Source organism: Vulpes vulpes, chromosome 12, assembly GCF_048418805.1.
Source record: "Vulpes vulpes isolate BD-2025 chromosome 12, VulVul3, whole genome shotgun sequence".
Taxonomy (NCBI): Eukaryota; Metazoa; Chordata; class Mammalia; order Carnivora; family Canidae; genus Vulpes; species Vulpes vulpes.
The window spans coordinates 71,086,217-71,106,905 of NC_132791.1; the positions used below are offsets into that span (position 1 = coordinate 71,086,217).

Genomic DNA, 20,689 nt, shown 5'->3' on the forward strand with positions numbered 1-20,689 from the left:
CAAATAAGTTGGTAAGGGCATGATTTGAGTACTCTAACCCCAGAGCCTTCAGTCACATGGCTTCCTGGGGCTATTCAGACAATGTAGCCCCAAACACACACACACACACACTCACACAGTCAATGAGTCACCCTGTGGGGCTGACCCCTGCCCTAATTCCACTTTGGGTTTCTTAGTTGGGTGCCAGAAGAGCAGTAAAGGACCCCACAGGTTAAGGGGGTAAATCTCAGGGGCAGGTGGCAGGGGATGGAGAAGAGACCTCAGGGGAGCAGGGGCAAATTCTTGGAGCCTCTCTTGTCACTGGCACTTCGGGTTCACATTTTGTACCTAGCTCAGAGAAGAGAGAGTGAGGATTTTCATTCCAGGGGTGTGGGGAAAACCTGGAAAGGAGTGAGAACTCGGATAAGCCCCTGTGGGGGAAACCCATCCAGCACAGTCTTAGAGCACTTGCAGGGCCCTCTCTGGTCATCCTCCACCTGCTGAGAAGTTCTTAGGGCCCCAGCCCCAGCCCCTTTCCCCAATTAGGTCTCATCCCCAGGTCCCTGGTACTGTGATTCCCTACCTGGATGGCACTAATCCCCATTTATAGGGTTTGCAAGGATCTATCCCCCCCCCCCGCCCCCCAGTTCTATCTTTCCAAAGGCAGGCTGGGCCTGGGTCCTCAGGGAGCCAAAATGGGGGCACTGGGTGTGTGGGTGGGTGGTACAGTCTGGGTACACCCTCAAAATGGGAGAGGTCTTTCCTGATACAGAAGTGGGTAGGGGCTGGGTAGAGATGCCAGGCAAGCAGTGGGCCACAGTCTTCACTTGTCCTCTCGCCAATCTCAGGAGCCAGGCATCCCCTTCTGAAGGAAAAACTGAAAATGGGCATGGAAATCTTCTCAAGAGTTGATGTCATGGGTGATGGGGTGGCCATGTTTGGGGACTGTGACCTCTGAGCCTGGAAAGCTGCATCCTGTAGGGCAGCCAGGTATGGTTTGCACTGGCTAGACAGCCCACTGGCCAGAGATGAGCCAGAGACTCTGATTGAGAAGTGGCAAAGCATGTAGAAATGCACTGCCCTGGAACTCCTGATAAGGTGAGACTGGTGGAGTGGGAAGGGTCCCTGACCCAGAATCCTGCGGGTTCCAACCATGCCTCAATGGAATGCTCCTGGCAATCGAGGTTTCTCATGGAAGCTGAATGTTTTAAAACCTCTGCTATCTTAGACCTGGTTATTAAATTGCAATCACCACTGCCTAGGTTGCACAGAAATGCACCTGCTGCCTACAGAGCCCCCCTTGGATCACAGGCATGCACTCTCAGACTGCACCCCACAAGGGTCTCCAGGACTGTACCTCCCAGTCCTCTCCCAGCACCCAGTGACTGGGAGGTCCAGCCCTAATGCTGTACTTATTGTATATAACTTCTGCACAGTTAAAACTTGACATAGGGGATCCCTGGGTGGCTCAGCGGTTTAGTGCCTGCTTTTGGCCCAGGGCATGATCCTGGAGTCCCGAGATCGAGTCCCACATTGGGCTTCTTGCATGGAAGCTCCTTGCTTCTCCCTCTGCCTGTGTCTCTGCCTCTCTCTCTCTCTCTCATGAGTAAATAAATAAAATCTTAAAAAAAAACTTGCTATAAATGGTATGATATAGTGAAGGTACTTTTCTGGGGAAAAAAAGGTTTTTTTGCTTAACATAAGGTTTTTGTGAATAATCTAGGTTAATATACATAAATATACTGGCATATATGTTACATATGTAATATTTTGAAAAGACTTGTTACAAAGAGTATATATTACTTTTGTAATTTATAAAACTCCTATTAAGATTTGTTTTAGATATATGCATATATATATGCATATAGAAGTTTGTATATATATATATAAAGAAGTATATATATATATAAAGAAGTTTCCTGAGGGACATGAGAGAAGTCTGGAAAAAATGACAGGACACATCAGTGTTTAGATAAGATTATTTCACGTCTTAAAGATATCGATAATTCTTATATTTTGCGTAATTAAAGCCCTATTGTGGTGGTGCCAGAATAGACAAGTTAATTGAGGGAGAAGAGCCACATGTCTATGACTGGCCTGTATGTAAAGGAGAACTCAGTGTATAAAAAAGTAGGACTTTACAAATCAATATTAGATGATTAGATAAATTATACTGATAAGAATGGGCTGGCTGGTTGAGAGGAAATTACATGACTATTTTGCATGACTGCACATCCTAAAAGAAATTTCAGATGATTCAAGGCATAACATTTTGATCCAAATAGTGGAGAAAATTGGGGTGGGGGAGCCAGTCTCACCTGGGATTCTTCATCCAAACCACACAACACAGAATGAACTGGGTGAATACTCTCTCAGTTCTACTAACTCTACATAACTGGTAGCATTCCAGGTGCTGAAAAACAGAAGTTACATACAATAGATACCTACAGCATTAGGGCTTAATTCTCTCAGGAAAACCTTGTTCAGAAAGGTTAGGACACAACAAATAGTGAAAAACAGCTGTAACATCTCTGAACAGATATTTATATCCCTATTGCACAAAAGCTCTCAATCACTAATAAAAGATGACTCTACCAATACACAAATACACAAACACACCTCAAAGAAGCAATGTAAGAAAACATATAAATTGCCAATGAACATGAAACTATTTTATATCTCATTAGAAAGTGAGCAAATGAAAATTTACAAATAAGCAACAAGGAGACATCACTCTCAGTGAACAGAAATGTCAGAATGGTAAAGGTCAACAAGGATGTGCTGAGACCAACACTCGGGTACTTTTGGAGGCTGGTATAATGTTTCCGGAAGGCAGTCTGGCCCAAAGAGGTAATTATATGGGACTGCAAAGGTAACAGTACAGAGGTTGTCTATAAATAACATGAATATCCATCCCTAGGGGCTCATTTACTCATAACTTTTTCTATGGGCCTACCAATAAGTAAGGTAGGCCTATATATAAGTATGCATGTTATAAGTAAAATAAGTACATTATAAGCCACATGATGTATAAATGGTGCCATTAACTAGGACTCAGAGCAAGGTTCTTTCCTGGGGCTGACCTCTTATGAGCCTTAAGACTTAAGACTGGCATTTGGAAAAGTCACCTCTAGATCAAATAATTTCTTCTCTATCAGAAACCATGTATGTTATGACATGCGTTGATTTAAAAGTCAGGTTAAAGGTAATGTTGAAGACTCAGATGTTATTTATCTGTTTTGTATAAGACCTTGGAGAGCCATCCTGTGATAATCAGATTTGGAAGGTCCTGTTGGCAATGGGAAAGGCTGGAGCTAGGAGAACCATTGAGGAGGATGGGTTAGAAGATATGGGGCCAGAAAAGGCCAAGTGTCTGCTGGAATGGAAAAAAGAGGAAGAAATTAGAGAGATATTTCTAGAGTATTAATGAACAAAAGTTAATGACTGATTTGCGTGGCAGAGTGGGTGATGGGGAAAGGATGAACAGGTAGACTTTGAATCAAAAGCCTTATTGAAATCCACTAGAAACCACTGGGTAAGGATCTTCAATTGTGATCTTCGTCAATGAAGCCTGGAAAGTTTTATCATGTTCAATCATTTCCATTCTCCAGCGGCAACAACTGCTTTCATCAATACCACCCTTACACCAGTCACTACCATTGAGGCTTTTTATCTCTATTTTCTAGTAGGTTCACCTCCCTACATTCCCTCAACTAATCACCTCAGGGGGCCTTCTTCAGCATGATTTTCCATTTTTAAATTCCTAATCTCTGAGCTGCTCCTCCACAAATTTCTACTTGACCCTTAGAAAGAAGAGATGCCACCCAGCTTTCTCTGCATTTCACCAGGGCCACAGGCTCGGAGATTATCTCAGCAGCTCCTGTCCAGACCTTAGTTCCAGGACTTTGGTGGCTCAAGGCTGAGGGGAAGCATGGTTGGGGGTGGGGGACAGGGCAGATGACCAGTGGGGGTTGGGTGCAAGGTGGGGTACCAGTCTTCAGACTGGTGGGGTCGAGCAAAGGAACCACCGGTGGAGGGCTGAGAAGGAAGGGCATGGTTGTAGGGGTGAGGGAAGCAGGTCATGGGTGGAGGTGGTGTTGAGTAGGAGTAGGGGCATGCAGGGGACTCAGGCAAGAAACCAGGGAAGGTGGCAGGAGACAGATGGGCCAGTGGCTGGAGCAGCGACCGTTCTTGCTTCCTCTGCTTAGCTCTGCGGTTCTGGAACCAGACCTGAGGAAGGGGGATAAGAGCCACATCAGAGCCTCTCTCTCCAACAGGTGACCGTGTCACATCAGAGCCCCCTCCCCTCTGATGACAGAAGGTTCAGATGCTGAGCATAAGTCTCTCTTGCACTGCAGAGGAAGGAAAGCTCTTCCCAAAAGTATAGCTGAGCTGGCCTCCTACCCTCACCATCACCCCCAGCTTGTGTCAATTTACCCTACTACAAATCTCGGGAGTAAGAAATGTCAAATTCCGGTAAGAAAGAGATAATTGTGACAAAATGGCATTTTCCCTCCACAGAGGATATGAAATGTCTAATAAATGTCCCCTTATTAGAGATTAAGACTGTAGGGGATTTTAATGGGTATAGACGGAGCTGGATTTAGGGTAGGGTTTGTACCTCAGATTAACTACCTCTATGGGTCCTGATGGAAGGAGCATCAGGCTAGCTGGGTTTCAAGGCCGTGGTTAGGGACAAGGTTACACATGCATGCAAACAATTAAGACTGCATTTCTGTCAGAATTCACATCACCGTTAAGGTTGAGGGCAGGATGCTGAAATTCAAGTTTTTGATCAGGTTAGAGCTCAGGTTAAATTCAAGTGACATTCCCGATGTTGTGTTGACCGTTGGTGGAGGCTGTGTGCTGGGGAATGTTCAGATTAGGGTTACAATGCCTATGAGAATTTACACCCCAGTAGTTCCCATGCAGCAAATGGGTATTTCTTCCCAGAAGAAGAGGGGGATCCTGGGGCATCACCTGGATTCTGGCCTCACTGAGGCCTGTGTCCCGGGCAAGGCCCTCTCGGGCCCAAATGTCGGGGTACTGATTCCTCCCAAAGGCTGTCTCCAGCTGTTCCAACTGCCCTGGGCTGAAGGTGGTGCGGTGGCGGCGCCGGGAGTGCAGGCGACCCCTCTGTCCTCCTTGGGGGGAAAGCCTTGGTCTCCGCACGCCTACACCAGAGAGGTTCTTGCAGGGCTGAGGGCTCACATCTGAGGATGGAGGGGAGGGCAGACATTGCACAGAGTGGATCCAGTTGTCCCTCCTGGACTATGTATGCTGGGACCCCCAACATTCTCCTCGGTACCTGCCCCCGACCCTGCTGCTCATACCCTCTGCCCCGACCAGAAACCCTTCTTCACCTTGAAGCATCCTAACCTGGGCTCTGCTCACACATACATTGTACAGACTCACTTCACACCCTGGGCACTTCTGCTGTCTGCCTCGCTTCACTGTATGCCCACACCCATGGAACATTCCTGTGCAGTGGGCACCCATTGTGTGCCTTACACCTCTCAGAACCTATGTACTACCCACCTGGGCCTCACCCCTTGGGGCTTCTTTTGCTTTGACCCACTAACAGACCGACCAGGTCTCTGAAGATCACCCCCTGTCCCCTTACTTCTTCCTGGCTCTTGAGGCTCCCATTCAACTTATACCTTCTCTCTACGGCTGCAATCCTCCCCTGCCCTCCACCTGGGAAGATGAAACATTCCTCCCTCTTCCGCTCAGACATACCCGCCCCTCACATACATTTCATCTTCTCCCCTCTCCCAGCGCTGGCCCGGCCACCAGGCTGTAGGAACCTGAGCTCGTGGGAAAGCCTCGCCTCTGCTCCCCACAGGCTCACTAAGCCCCCACACTAATTAGTCTGAAAGCCAGCAGGGCAGGAGAGAATACGGGCCGAATGGAAACACCTGGAAGGCACTGACTGAGAAAAGGAGATGTCTGGAGTTGAGCACCCATCCCCATGGGGACCAAGGGTGTGGCTCCCACCTAGCGCCCACAGTCTGCCTTGGGGGCACCCCTGCTCTCCTGGGATCCAAAGCCCCGGGCCTCTCCAGCTGCCCACCTCAGAGGAGGTGGTGCACAGGGCCAAACATAAGCTCCGGAATGAGAAGCCAGATTTCAGCTTTACCTCCACCCCACCACGGCCCCCTCGGATGCTGTTGGGCAGCCCGTCCATGCCAAGGCTCAGGTCCTGGCTGCAAAGCAAGGGAGCTGTCCCTCCCCATGCTTTGCTTTCTAAGATGCCCAAGTTTCAGAATTCTCGAATTCTGTTGTTTATTTCCCCTCCTCTCTTTTTTCCTGGGGAACCACTGCCCCACAGGACCTACATGTGCAACTCCAGCCCCCCTCAATACCTGCTGCCTCCTCAGGACCACCCCAGAGATTCACTCACCTACTGTGGAGGTCAGGGTCCCAGCAGCAGGGTAGCTGTGAGGCCAGAGGCTGCTGCAAAGTCGCCCCTTCTTTTGCTTACCCTGCTCACTCCTCCCTTCTGCTTCCATGGCTAACAAACGCCACAGACCAGCCACTCTCTCGTGTCCAAGTCTGGGTCACTATTTCTCTGGTCCTGCAGTTCCCCTTTACACCTGTGGATCTCACTCCTCCCTCTGATTATACCTCTGGCTCTCTGTGTGGATGTAGATATAGATATATATCTTGGTTTTTCTCACTTTGTCTCCTGGTTTCTAATTTTTTTCTAGTCTCTCCTTCCTTCGCTTGAGTATCATTGCATTCTCTCTGCCTCACCTGGACCGTGTTTCCCTCTTTGGGCCTCAAACTTCCCACTGACTGCCCTGTCTCCTGTACCCTGTCTCAGAGATGTGGTCCTCTCCCTTTGCTCTCAGCTGCCTACTTTCCCAGCTTGCAATCCCACACCACCTCCTTCTCCCCCAGCCTTGGAGGAGTGACCTGCTCCTCGCCCCTGGGGGCCCATCCAATCATTGCTTGGTCACCAGAGCCCCCTTTGCCAGGGGAGGATCACAAGCCGGATGAGGGAAGGTGCTCAGTTGGAGGGTCCAGGGACTGGGGCCAAGAGCTCGTATTCCCGAGGACCAAGTTCTTTTGTCCTGTTAAATCCCCTCCTGGGAGCAGGCAGGGTAAGAAGCAAATGCATTCCTCCCAAGACCCTTCCTCAGGACCCCACCCTGGGGAGGGGGGTGCAAATGCAGGCCAGGAGCAGGGCCTGGCCTGGCATCTCAGCATGTAGGTGATATCCAAGGACCTGTTTCCAGGAAACTAAAAAACAAAAAGACACCAGTGCATTCTGGCCCCTCCTAGATACAGCTGATTCTCAGAATATACTAGATGCACCCCTGTAGGACAACCTGAACCACAGAATGAGTCTCCAGGACACCACACTTCTCAAGTACTGTCTGATTTCCTCCCCTAAATGTCACATTTTCATTGACTCAGAACCCCTGGGACTCCATGACCTCCAAAGTCACCCAGACATTCAGAAAAACCCTGATCCTCATGGGCTTCCAGGTGCATCCTGACCCCTTGGTCTTGCAGACTCTGCAGGAGACTGGGAGCCCCATGACATCCTGACATTCTGATTCTTCAAGGAAACCCCAAGGCATCCAGATCCCTGGGCAGTCAGGACACCCCGACACCCATAGTATTCTGCTTCTTGACAGGAAGTCCAGGAAGACCCAGGAAGTCCATTGTAACACCGGTAGGACATCCTGACACATTTTTACAATTTATTTATTTATTTTTTCATCCTGACACTTTAAAGACAATCTGAAACCCCAGGACTCTACACTGAAACCCAGAACATTCTCCCTCTAGTAGAAGACCACTCTGATCCTACCATGAGGTCCTAACCTCTCAGGACACACTAACCCAATAAAGACACTCTGCCCCTCTTGGGAGGGACAGTCTGGATCCCCAAGGTCATGCTAGTCTTATGCACACATCCTTTAAAAGCACCCTGATAATTTAAGACAAAAAAATCCTCTAGGATATTGAAGTTTAAATATGGCCCACAATCAGCAGCATGAGCAGCACATAAGAGCTTGTTAGAAATGTAGACTCTTGGCCCCACCTTAGCCCTACTGAACCAGAATCTGCATTGTAACAAGATACCTCAGAGAAATGAATGTACATTTCTCTTCATCAGCTCAGGTTTCCATAACAAAGTACCCAAAGATGGGTGGCTTAAAGAGTACATGTTTATTTCTCACAGTTCTGGAAGCTGGAAAGTCCAAGGTCCAGGCGCCAGCTGATTCAGTTCCTGGTGAAAGTAGACAGCTGCCTGTGCATCTTCACATGGCAGAGAGGAACCACCTTTGGTCTTTTTTCTTCTCCTACAGATACTAATCCCATCATTGGGGCTCTCTGCTCATGATCTCATCTAACCTTAAGCACCTCTCAGAGGCCCCACCCCCAAATGTCATCACACTGGGTTAGGACTTCAACAGAGGAATGGAGGTGGGGGAGATGTGAACATTCAGTCCACAACACTATCAGCTTTGAGAAATCACTGATCCAAGACACCAAAGTTTCTCCCTCTACCCCAGCATATTCTGTGACCTCCTGGAGCCTAGGACATCCAGACTGCCCAAGACCCAGTAACATGCAGTCAACTTGGACCTATTAGCAAACACTGAATTCCAATACACTCTGTAGCCTCAAGATATCCTAAGCCTATGAAGATATTCTGACCGGCCATCCAGGACAGCCCGATTACCCCTAGGAGGCTCTGATATTACAAAGAAACCCTGACCCACTCCCCCTGCTCCTCAAGAATGCTGAGACACTGCAAGTTTGACTTGCCATTCCAAAACACAATAACCCCTCAGAGGGAAAGGCATTTGGTCTTCCAGGGCATCCTGATTCCAGTCCCCAACCCCGACCTTCAAGGAAACCTGACACCCAGGATCCTCTCATCCTCCAAGAAGGAGAATGGTATGGAGGGGGAGGAGTGTAAGTTCTGAAGCCAACTGCCCTGGGTTCAAATCCCAGCTATACCACTTGCTAAACCATATAATCCTGGGCTCATCACAAAATCTCTGTGCCTCAGCTTTGTCATCTGGGGCATATTAATATAGTTGATTCTCCTTCTTTTGAGGTAGTTGTGTTCCATAAAGTTACTATAAACACTGAGTTAGTGAATATTGAACTGCTGCTCCAAAAGATAGGTTCCTGTGAGCTCCTGGCCACAACATATTCTTTTTTCTTTTTAAAAATTGATTTATTTGAGAGAGAGTGTGAGCGAGAGAGAGAGCATGCATGCACACAGGATGGAGGGGCAGAGGGAAAGGGAGAGAGAGGTATTCAAGCAGACTCCCCACTGAGGGTGGAACCTGACACAGGGCTCCATCTCACAACCCTGAGATCAGACCTGAGCCAAAACCAAGAGTCAGATGCTTAACCTACTGAGCCACCAGGCACCCCTGGCCACAACATTTTCATCAACTGATCAATATGTAACCTTGTTGCATGTGTTTCTGCTTAAAGATATCTTAATATATATTGATAACTTATCAACATTGAGCTTGGGGCCAATGGCACTGTGGCTCCTGTCTGAACAAGAGTTATCCAACAGACGTATTTTCTTCTCCCTAAAGCACACCACAGCCTTCCTGCACCTAGGACCACCAGATAACCCCTCAACACTACACTTGGAAACTGCTTTCAACGGTAAAATTGCCCCCCAAAGCAGAAAAATGTGAGAAACGGTGGCACTTAGGAGAATGTAAAAAGACATTTGTTCACAGTTTCTAAGTGAAAACAAGAAGGCAGAGCAGCTGCTTTGTTTGACCTCGGCCAGGAATGTGGCAACTCAAAGTTTTCATCCCACTGCACATGCGCATGGATGCAAATGGCCACCAGGCTGCCAAAGAACACTGCAATGGAGTACTGACCCTGGGGTTTCAAATAAATTATAGTGAGTAGGTGACTTCCCAAATATAGAATCCACACTTAATGAGGATCACCTGTACCTACCTGGCAAAGATGTGATTTCTGAGAGTTAATAAAAAAGAAGCATTTAGGATGTACCCTAAATGCAGTAAACACAGGCAAAAATGCTACTTTCTTATGATTCTTATTACCATTGTCCCTGGGAGACTTTAGCCCTGAGTCATTCTGACTTTTTCTGATTCCTAAATCCCTAGGGGACAGGGTTGAATTCAGTTCCTAGGACATATAAGCCCTTGGAGAAGTTTTGACTTCCATACCTTATAGTCAGCATGATAGCCTCAATTGACAGTATTCCTCTACAGCACTTTATGGCACCCAGTACCTGTACTGTGGACATGTCCAGAAAAAGGCATAATGAGATTTGGGAAGCTCTGGCCCTAGAAGGAATTCCCTGACCTGAAAGGATCCAGACACTCATGGGCATCCTGCCCCTCTGGTCCATTCAGAAACCCTGGTTGGCTCTTATCTTGCAAAGGGCATGCTGACATTGAAAAACCACTCAGTCCCAACACAGGAGATATCCTAATCACACAGGCCTGACCCACTGGACATCTGGACCAAGTAAAGACATATCCTGATCTCCTAGGCAGCCTGGCCATCTAACATCCACTGGCACTGTGGGACATCTGATGCCAGGATACTCTAACCTTCCCAGGCACTCTGACTCTCTCAGTCCTGGGCTTCTCAATAGGCACCCTGATTACTGCCACTTGCCTCTCTCTTTGATACATAGCCAGCCCACCAGGACCTCTTGAATCCACAGGGTAATAATTCTAATTCCTATAAAATCCTAGCCTCTCAAGGAAACCAGTCCCTACAAGACACTCTTACTCTACCACATTCTCTGAACTGCCCAAACATACTGATTTCCTGAATACTTTCACCCTCTGATTCCTAAGAATATTGATTGTACAAGGACACTCTCACTCCGTGACAGGTCCAATCAAGTCTATCCAAAACCTCAAGGACCACTAGATCTCCAGAAAACCTGGATCACTTCAGAATACCTGATTTTCAGACATTCAGATACTAACAGGGTATGCCAACCTACCTGAAAACCCTGACAACTTTGGACTCCCAGAGTATCCAGGACTCTCTGAATCGCCAGTCAGTCCAACCTCTAAGACACACTGACTCTTATGAAAACTGTTTGATCTTTTCAAGTTTCCTGGACTTCGTGACTTTCACCTTTCAGGCATCTGATCCTATATGACCTCTTAGAATTTTCTAAACACCCTTCTGTTCCCCTAGGGTATTCTGACCATTTAGGAGGTGTTAATCTGGTAAGACACTTAGAATCTACTTGCTTACCATCCTAAGACAAGGTGAACCCACAAGACACTACTTTCACTACACAAGGATCCTCTGAGATCCTAGACAATCAGGTCCTTATAAGGACACATCAGTTCCTCTGCATAATATAAACACCAGTTCACTCTGAGCATATAAACAACGTGCCTTCTAGGTTATTCAGTCCTAGAAGGAGATCTTAATGTCCCCAAAGACATTCTGACTTCCAGGGCATTCTAACCATCTGAAGTTACTCAGATCCTCCAGTTTATCAGATATCTCAGGAAATTCTAACCATGCATAGATACCCCGCCTATCTGTTCCACAATGACCTTGCAGAAAATGTTAATCATCCAAAATATACTGAACATCTCAGAAATTCTGTTCCTTTGGTCTGATCCTAGAAGGACACCCTGTGAGCTGGCAGAGTTCAAATTCTGAAGCTATCATGTACTTGTGTGTGACTAGGAGCAAGTTGTTTGATCAGTCTGAGCCTCACCTTCCTCACTTGTAAAATGAATACTAAAATATTCCTTCTGTGTTCCAGGCAGGCAAGAACAGCACATGTCCACGCTGCATAAGGGCCTCTTTTCAGGACACAAGATAATATAGAGAAGCAGTCCCACGGGTGGGGCCAGAAGCCAGCCTAAATTAATGTTGAGGCCTTTGAATTTGGTATCTTCATATTTATTCTTGAACACAAGATGGATTTGGGACTATGTGGGGATGGATCAAAGTAGTCATGCTTTAATAAAGCTTCTTGAAAAGAATATAGTCCAATATCCTCTTTATCTTGGGTCAGAGGTGAGATAAAAGCAAAGGCTGTTTTTTTTTCCACATGCATATCCAATTGTCTCAGTGACATTTTTAATCTGTGTCTTTTTTTTAAAGATTTTTATTTATTTATTCATGGGAGACACAGAGAGAGAAAGAGGCAGAGACACAGAGAGACAGGCAGAGACACAGGCAAAGGGAGAAGCAGGCTCCATGCAGGGAGCCTGATGTGGGACTCGATCCCAGGACTCCAGGACCATGCCCTGGGCCGAAGGCAGGCACTAAAATGCTGAGCTATCCAGGGATCCCCTGTCTCAGTGACATTTATTGAAAACATTTTCCTTTCCTTGCTACTGGGAAGTGTCACTTTTGTCCTAAGCTACATATTTGGCACACACATCTGTTTCTGAGTTTTCTATTTGGTTTCATCCTTCTTTCTGTCTGTGCTTGCACCAGACAGAAACCACCCTGTCTCAGCTACTATGATTTTGTAAGTTTTAATATCTGGTAGAGCAAGTCTTACCACTTTGCTTTTCTTTGTCAAGAGTATCTTGATTAATCCTGGCCCTCTGCATTTCCATAACATTTGTAACCATAAAAGTATGCTGGGATTATACTGAATATACTAAAAGGATAATTTAAAAAATGAAATGCTAGTTTATTGTCAAATAAGATCAGGATGAGTCTAGGGGTGTAAGAGAAAGGCCTTGTCACTAGGCAGGCTTTGACTAGCAGATTGTTCCTGAGCTCAATAGCAAAGAGTGGGATGAAAGGAGAATGTCTTTTGCCTTTATACTGAAAATTTCAATTAAATATAAAGTCTTTGAGCCACACTTTCCTTCAGAACTGTATTTTCTGTTTTGAAATTATCTGTGGCCATCTTGATTTTTGGCCTTATAAATACCTGGCCTTTTCTGCCTCCCTGCAGATTTTTTTCCGTCTCCTCTAAAGTCCAGTAATTAGCCAGTCCAAAATTTTGCATGAGTTTTTCAATGAAATTTGACTTACAATTCCTCACATTACAGTGGGGTGAAAATACTGTCCAGATTCAAAGGCCCTTTTAAAATTAGAGTCATGAGAAAGGAAAACAATGGCAGCTGTACAAAGATAATGCATTTCCCTTCCCTCTGTCAGACTCACAAGATGACAGGAAAGAGATAAAGACACTCAGTGGTGCTTAGAGTATTTTTTTAAGTTGTTCAAGATGAAGGATTCATACTTCCTGATTTCAAAATTTACTTGAAATCTATGGTAATCATAAACAGTATGGCACTGGCATGTAATTCAGTGAAATAGAGTAGAAAGCCCAGAAATAAATCCTTAAACATAGGGTTGAATGATTTTCAACAGTGGTGCCAAGATTGTTCAATGGGAAAAAGGATGGTCTTTTCAACAAATATTTCTGGGACAACTGGATATCCACATGCAAAAGAACAAAGCTGGATCTTTACCTCATACCATATACAGAAGTTAATTGAAAAAATGGATCAAAGGCCTATATTTAAAAGTTAAAATATAAAATTTCTAGTGGAAAGTATGGGAGGAAAGCATCATGATGTGGGATTGGGCAGTGATTTGGATGTGACATCAGAATGAAAAGCTTTTGTGTGCCAAAGGATACTATCAAGAGAGTGAAAAGGCAACACACAGAATGGGAGGAAACATTGTAAATTGTATGTTTGATAAGGGTTTAATACCCATAATATATAAGAACTCCTACAACTCAACAACCAAAACACAACCCGATTTAAAAACTGAATGAAGGACAAATACCCAAGGAAGATATACAAATGGCCGATAAATATATGAAAAGGTGTTCAACATCACTAGCCACTAGAGAAATGCAAATCAAAACCACATTGAGATACCACATCATACCTATTAGGATGGCCACCACTAAGCCAACAAACACATAAATGGAAAATAACAAGTATTGGCAAGGATGTGGAGAAATTAGAACCCTTGCTCACTGTGAGTAGGAATGTAAAATGGTACAGTTGTTATGGAAAAAAGTATGGCAGTTCTTCAAAAAATTAAACAATTGCTACATGATCTGGCAATTCCATTTCTAGGTATGTATCTCCAAAAATCAGAAAGGGACTTGAACAGATATTTGTATAGCAATGTTCACAGCACCATCAGTCACAAATAGCCAAAAGCTGGAAATAACTCAAATGTCTGTAAACAGATAAAAGGATAAGCAAAATGTGCTCTATCCACACAATGGAATATTATTCACCCTTAAAAAGAAATAATATTCTGGCACATGTTACAGTAAGAATGGACCTTAAAAACATTATGTTTAGGGCAATAAGCCAGGCAGAAATGGAAAATACATGATTTTATTTATATGAGCTACCAAGAATGGCCAAATTCATACAGACAGAATGTACAACGGTGGTGGTTATCGGGGCCTGGGGAGGCTAGAGAAGGAAGAGTTTACTATTTAATGGATACTGAGTTTCAGTTTGGGAAGCTGGAAAAATTCTGGAGATGGACTATGGTGATAGTTTACAATAATGTGACTCTACTCCACGCCACTGTATTGTATGCTTGAAAATGGATAAGATGGTGAATTTTAGGTTATGTATATTTTACAATTTCTAAAAATAATCCAAAGACATTAAATTATTCCTTTCATCCAAGAGAAGTTTTCCTTAGTGCTTTGGTTACATTTCCTATTCTATTTCTTACATTCTCTGCTTCAGAGATAAAGATTAGCCTCATGTTGATCTCATTGTCTTTTACCTCTTTAACTTCCCTCTGTTTTGTTTTTACCTCTTTCTATTGCATCCACTGTAGTTAACTAGAGTTTTTCTCAGTCACTAATTCTATTTTTAGCCTTGTAGTTCCTTACTCTTTTAAGGTATTAATAGTATCTAGTAAAGTTGAGGGAAAAATACATACCTTTATGATTTAATTCCTCTTCTATTAGTTTGAACCATAAGAAACTAATTTGATACAGTTAAAAAACTGGCAAACACCAGAAATCCAGAAATTTCGTATGATTCAATTTGATAGTTATATACCTTAGAAGAGTTCTCCCACCCATGTGAAAGATGTTTTCATTATACTGTCACTTCTAATAGAAAAAAAAAATCCAAATTCTATCAGTAAGGAAATAAATGAGTACGTTTTGCCATATCCATATAATACAAACAAACAATTATCTGTATGCATTAAGGATAACTCTTGAGAGTCCAGGCCACTCCCTAAACCCTCCTTGTTTGGAGAGATAAGCCAGGTTGCCCAATGACCTCATCTTGGACTCCTAGAGCTGCAGTCCCTTGCTGCAGGAATCCTTGCTTCCTATATATCCTTACTGCCCTTGAATCAGAGAGTTCTGCTTTAAGGGTAGGCAAAACAGCAATTCTTTTAAAATGATAAGGTCCTATGCAGGGCTGCCAACATGTAGTAAGTAGCTCTGCTTAAAAGCAGTGTTTCTGAGTTCCAGTGGCTCAACCCAGCCCCAGGCAGATCACCAGAGAAAAAGAAAAAAACTTTCAATGATACTCTTAAATGTGGTAAGACATTCAGGACCACTGCAATAGGTGCAGGGAGCGCTACAATGGAATTTTACAAGCGGGAGATAGAGAGAGAGAGAGCGGGATCAATGCCAAATTCGGCATGGGCAAATGGGAAGTGCTAGCCAAGGAGCAGGGTAGAGGGCAGTGGATGGAAGATTGCTAAGAAACCTCAGGGGTCATGGGTAGGGGATTCTGGCTCAGTTGACCTAACAGGATCCTTGCTGAAAATGGACCAGGGTGAGTAGACAGTCATCTGAAAAATGATGAAGGATGAGGAATCCTATCAGATATGGAGGGTGCTAAGATATCAAGGGTGGGAAGCTCTGGTTAAACGGACTTTGCAGGTTTCTTGCCGAAACAGTTTTCTAAGGAAGTCACAGGTGGGCCTCGAAGAAGGTTTGGGAGCAGCGCTAAAGTATGAGTCTGTGTTACCAGCTGCTAGTTAATGGGCTGGGTATCCAAATATCGAAGTATCTGAAATATAGGTGTGGTCCCCATCAGGACTTTGGTTTTATACTAGAAGACAGCTGGACAAAGACTCAGCAAAGATATTTCTGTGGGCAAGTTGATGGTTCACACAAAATTAAAAAGAATCTTAGAACTTCAGGTCTCAGCTTACAGATATAGAGAGCTCTAAAGACATGTATCCCACTTTTATAACAATAACAACAACAAAAGGTGGACAGGTGGAAATTAACGACTTCTTGAGAACTTGTCAGAAAAACTGAGGTCACAGCTTGATGGTGCAAATGGCTCTCTTGAAATCTGGAGAGAGACAAGTACTTTGATTCAGTGAGACCCAGAACCCGAGTATTTTCTTTACCTGGGACAGAAGTTGCTGTACTCCATACAAGCCAGTCAAAACAAAGTAGAAATTTAATGAGTTGCTAGAGACCAAGTATAAGCTAGCTTGAGAATCAGAAGCTCCCAGGGGCCATAATCATGAGAGGAATTCCCATTTTCTCATAGGCCTTTCTTATAGGAACTCCATCAGGCTCTCCCAGGGAGGATAGGAAGAGTCTGGAGACAGCTCCCCTATAGTGCTGTCTTGGGAACAAAATTTGCCCAGACCAATTCCCCTATGAAAAAAAGTCTTAATCTACAGAGGAAGGGCACTAGCTGAGGGCATTAGTTTAATCCCCTAGCAGCTAGGGAGAAAGGAACTCCACTCAGACCTAGCCACCCATTTTATCTAAGTTAACAAAGCCTCAAGGCATAAAACTGGTACATTCCTGTTACAGCTGGGGAAAGGGAATTGGGCTGCAGGAATAGCTCTAACCCTAGAGGAGCAGAAACACTGTGAGCAGATGACCCAAACATTCCAAATACTGAGACTTAATCAGAACATTAGAGAACGCCCCTGATCTTTTCCCCATGATCATGGTAACAGATCTCCAACAATAATAATTGTGGGTTATAGGAGGGAGAATTCAAGAGACTTTCCCTGGGGACCCACACAAAAGGGATCCTAAGAAGGAAGGCAAACACTAGAGGAATTTAAAGTTTCCAATTGCCCTAACAACAACTTTCAGAACTGGTAATCATTAGATAAACAAGCCTAGTACACAACCCAACTCGTGGCTCGATTAACATAAATCCTCATACAAATGTCCTATTTACCTGAGTATTGACTGCTTTATACAACACATCCAGCTTTCAACAAAAAGTTACGAAGCATCCAAAAAGTAAGAAAAAAAATCATGTGAAGAGACAAAATAATGATCAGAAAGAGACATAACACAGATATTAGAAGTATTAGAAAATTTAAAATAAATGTGATTACTAAATTAAAGGTCTAACGGAAGAGGTAGACAAAATGCAAGAACAGATGGGTAACTTTAGCAGGCAGATGGAAACTCTAAGAGTCGGATGGAAGTGCTAGAAATCAAACACATCCTAACAGAAATAGAGGATGTCTTTGTCTTATCAGTAGACTTGATACAGCTGAGGAAAGAATCAATGAATTTGAAGATAGGATGATAAAAGACTGAAAAAAGTAAGAGGCACCTGGGTGGCTCAGTGGTTGAGCGTCTGCCTTTGGCTCAGGTCATGATCCCGGGGTCCTGGGATCGAGTCCTATATCAGGCTGCCCACAGGAAGCCTGATTCTCCCTCTGCCTATGTCTCTGCCTCTGTGTGTCTCTCATGAATAAATAAATAAAATCTTTAAAGAAATGAATAAGTGTCCGAGATGAATGTTAAAGCAACGTTTCAAAAAAGAAGGAATACATGATATAAGATACTTCGATCTGTGGAAAAACAGAGTGTTGGAAAAGGAGTAACTGAAGGCAAAGTAGTTTCTTCTTTCTTATTTTTAATTGCTATTAAAGATAGTCAATTGTTTAAAGCAACAATAATAATGGTACTTTAGACTGCACATTTCATAGCATGGAAAATGGTTAAATACATAAAATAGTTTCTTATTATTTAAATCTCTTTAAAATATTTTTAAAAATACAACTATTAAAACAAAAATACTAACAATGTAGTGTGGGGCTTATAACCTATGTAAAAGTAAAATGTATGACAACTAGAGTACAAAGATCAGGAGAGGAGAAATGAAAGTATACAGTCACAAGGTTCTTGTACATGAAGTAGTCTTGTATTAATTTCAAGTAGAATGTGGTAAGTGAAAGATATATATTACAAACTGTGAAGCACTAACTGCTTACATTAGAAAAGCAAAACTAGGGGGATCCCTGGGTGGCGCAGAGGTTTGGCGCCTGCCTTTGGCCCAGGGCGCGATCCTGGAGACCCGGGATCGAATCCCACATCGGGCTCCCGGTGCATGGAGCCTGCTTCTCCCTCCGCCTGTGTCTCTGCCTCTCTCTCTCTATGACTATCATAAATAAATAAAAAGAAAAAAAAAAGAAAAAAAAAAGAAAAGCAAAACTATACACATATAAAATCATGAATTCTACTTTATCTTAAAACTTTGTCAATCATACCTCAATAAAGTTGGACAAGAAAGAGAGAGAGAGAGGTTCTCTTACATCCACCGCCTAAGAGTCGCGCTGTAAGAAGCAACAACCTCTCCTCTTCTCCGCCATCTGCCCGGCAGCCACCAAGGAGCAACCATGTGTGAATATATCTCCATCCACGTTGGCCAGGCTGGTGTCCAGATCGGCAATGCCTGCTAGGAGCTCTATTGCCTGGAAAACGGCATTCAGCCCGATGGCCAGATGCCAAGTGACAAGACCATTGGGGGAGGAGATGACTACCTCAACACCTTCTTCAGTGAGATGGGCGCTGGCAAGCATGTGCCCAGGGCAGTGTTTGTACACCTGGAGCCCACAGTTAGTGATGAGGTTCACACTGGCACCTACCGCCAGCTCTTCCACCCTGAGCAGCTCGTCACAGGCAAGAAAGATGCTGCCAATAACTATGCCCGAAGCACCACACCATTAGCAAGGAGATCATTGACCTTGTCTTGGACCGAATTCGGAAACTGGCTGACCAGTGCACAGGTCTTCAGGGCTTCTTGGTTTTCCACAACTTTGGAGGGAGAACTGGTTCTGGGTTCACCTCCCTGCTGATGGAACATCTCTCTGTCGATTATGGCAAGAAGTCCAAGCTAGAGTTCTCCATCTACTGTGTCCACAGGTGTAGTAGAGCCCTACCACTCCATCCTCACCACCCACACCACCCTGGAGCACTCTGATTGTGCCTTCATGGTACACAACGAGGCCATCTATGACATCTGTCATAGAAACCTCAATATTGAACGCCCAACCTACACTAATCTAAATAGGTTGATAGGTCAAATTGTGTCCTCCATCACTGCTTCCCTCAGATTTGACAGAGCCCTGAATGTGGATCTGACGGAGTTCTAGACCAACCTGGTGCCCTATACCTGCATCCACTTCCCTCTGGCCACATATGCCCCTGTCATCTCTGCTGAGAAAGCCTACCATGAACAGCTTTCTGTAGCAGAGATCACCAATGCATGCTTTGAGCCAGCCAACCAGATGGTGAAATGTGACCCTCGCCATGATAAATACATGGCTTGCTGCCTGTTGTACAGTGGCGACATGGTTCCCAAGGATGTCAATGTTGCCATTGCCACCATCAAGACCAAGCATACCATCCAGTTTGTGGACTGGTGCCCCACTGGCTTCAAAGTGGGCATTAATTACCAGTCTCCCACTGTGGTACCCAGTGGAGACCTGGCCAAAGTACAGCGAGCTGTGTGCATGCTGAGCAACACCATAGCCATTGCTGAGGCCTGGGCTCGCCTGGACCATAAGTTTGACCTGATATATGTCAAGCATGCCTTTGTTCACTGGTATGTTGGTGAGGGCATGGAGGAAGGAGAGTCTTCTGAGGCCTGTGAGGACATGGCTGCCCTGGAGAAGGATTATGAGGAAGTTGGTGGGGATTCTGTTGAAGGAAAGGGTGAAGGAGAAGGAGAGGAATACTAAAGTTAAAAATGTCACAAAGGTGCTTCTTTTACAGGGAAGCTTATTCTGTTTGAACATTGAAAAGTTATGCTCTGATCAGTTAATTTGTATGTAGCAGTGTATACTCTCATATACAATTACTGACCTATGCTTTAAAACACAACACTTTGTTACAGACCCAAGCTGTCCATTTCTCTGATGGGTTTGAATAAAGTATTGCCTGTCTTAAATGAAAAAAAAGAAAGAAAGAGAGAGAGAGAGAGATGGGGGGAGACGGAAGGAGAGAGGGAGACAGGGAAGAAGAGAAAGGTCTTAATCAGTCCTTAAATCAATTTTTAAATCAATTCAACTTTTATCTTAACAAACTGGACAAATGAATGTCTAATTGCAAATGAAACCAAAGTAAGAAGAAGAAAGAACATAACAGAGATCAGACCGTTGACAAAGATTTTTTCCTTGAACAAAACTTGAGTCAACCTCCTGAACCTTTTCTTAGGCCTACTTGTATATTTCCTTGTAAACCCCAGTTTTAGCAAGAACCCTGCAAAATCAGTTTAACCGGAATCTCCCACCCTTGATATCTGGTCACCCTCTATACCTGGTAGGGTTCCTTATCATCCACCATCTCCCAAATGAGGGGTGTTCATTCTGGTCCTGTTTGGTCAGTCTAACTAGAATCCGCCACTATACCTGGTGTCCCTCTTAGCAATTTTCCATCCACTGCTCTTCACCTTGCTCCTTGGCTATAAATTCTAACTTGTTCATGCTATATTCTGAATTAAGC

At 44.4% G+C, this 20,689-nt stretch overlaps 1 protein-coding gene and 1 pseudogene across 11 annotated transcripts in view; one reads left to right on the forward strand and one right to left on the reverse strand.

The window, feature by feature from the left end:
- The window catches only part of PROP1 (PROP paired-like homeobox 1), a 109,259-nt gene that overhangs the window by 58,295 nt on the left and 30,275 nt on the right, over positions 1-20,689 (reverse strand). Inside the window, exons 1-3 of one of the 11 annotated variants that reach the window (XM_026015341.2) lie at positions 6,383-6,865; positions 4,960-5,192; positions 2,503-4,209 (exon numbers count right to left, since the gene is read on the reverse strand). The exons of 8 other annotated variants lie outside the window; for them this stretch is intronic. In XM_026015341.2, the coding sequence (XP_025871126.1) occupies positions 3,871-4,209; positions 4,960-5,192; positions 6,383-6,491 (681 nt within the window). In that variant the 5' untranslated portion in view covers positions 6,492-6,865 and the 3' untranslated portion in view covers positions 2,503-3,870. Of the gene's footprint in view, positions 1-2,502; positions 4,210-4,959; positions 5,193-6,382; positions 6,866-20,689 lie in introns of those variants that run through there. 2 more of the 11 variants (XR_011995614.1, XR_011995613.1) reach the window with 2 other exon arrangements.
- Positions 18,583-19,941, forward strand: LOC112932410 (tubulin alpha-1A chain-like; annotated as a pseudogene).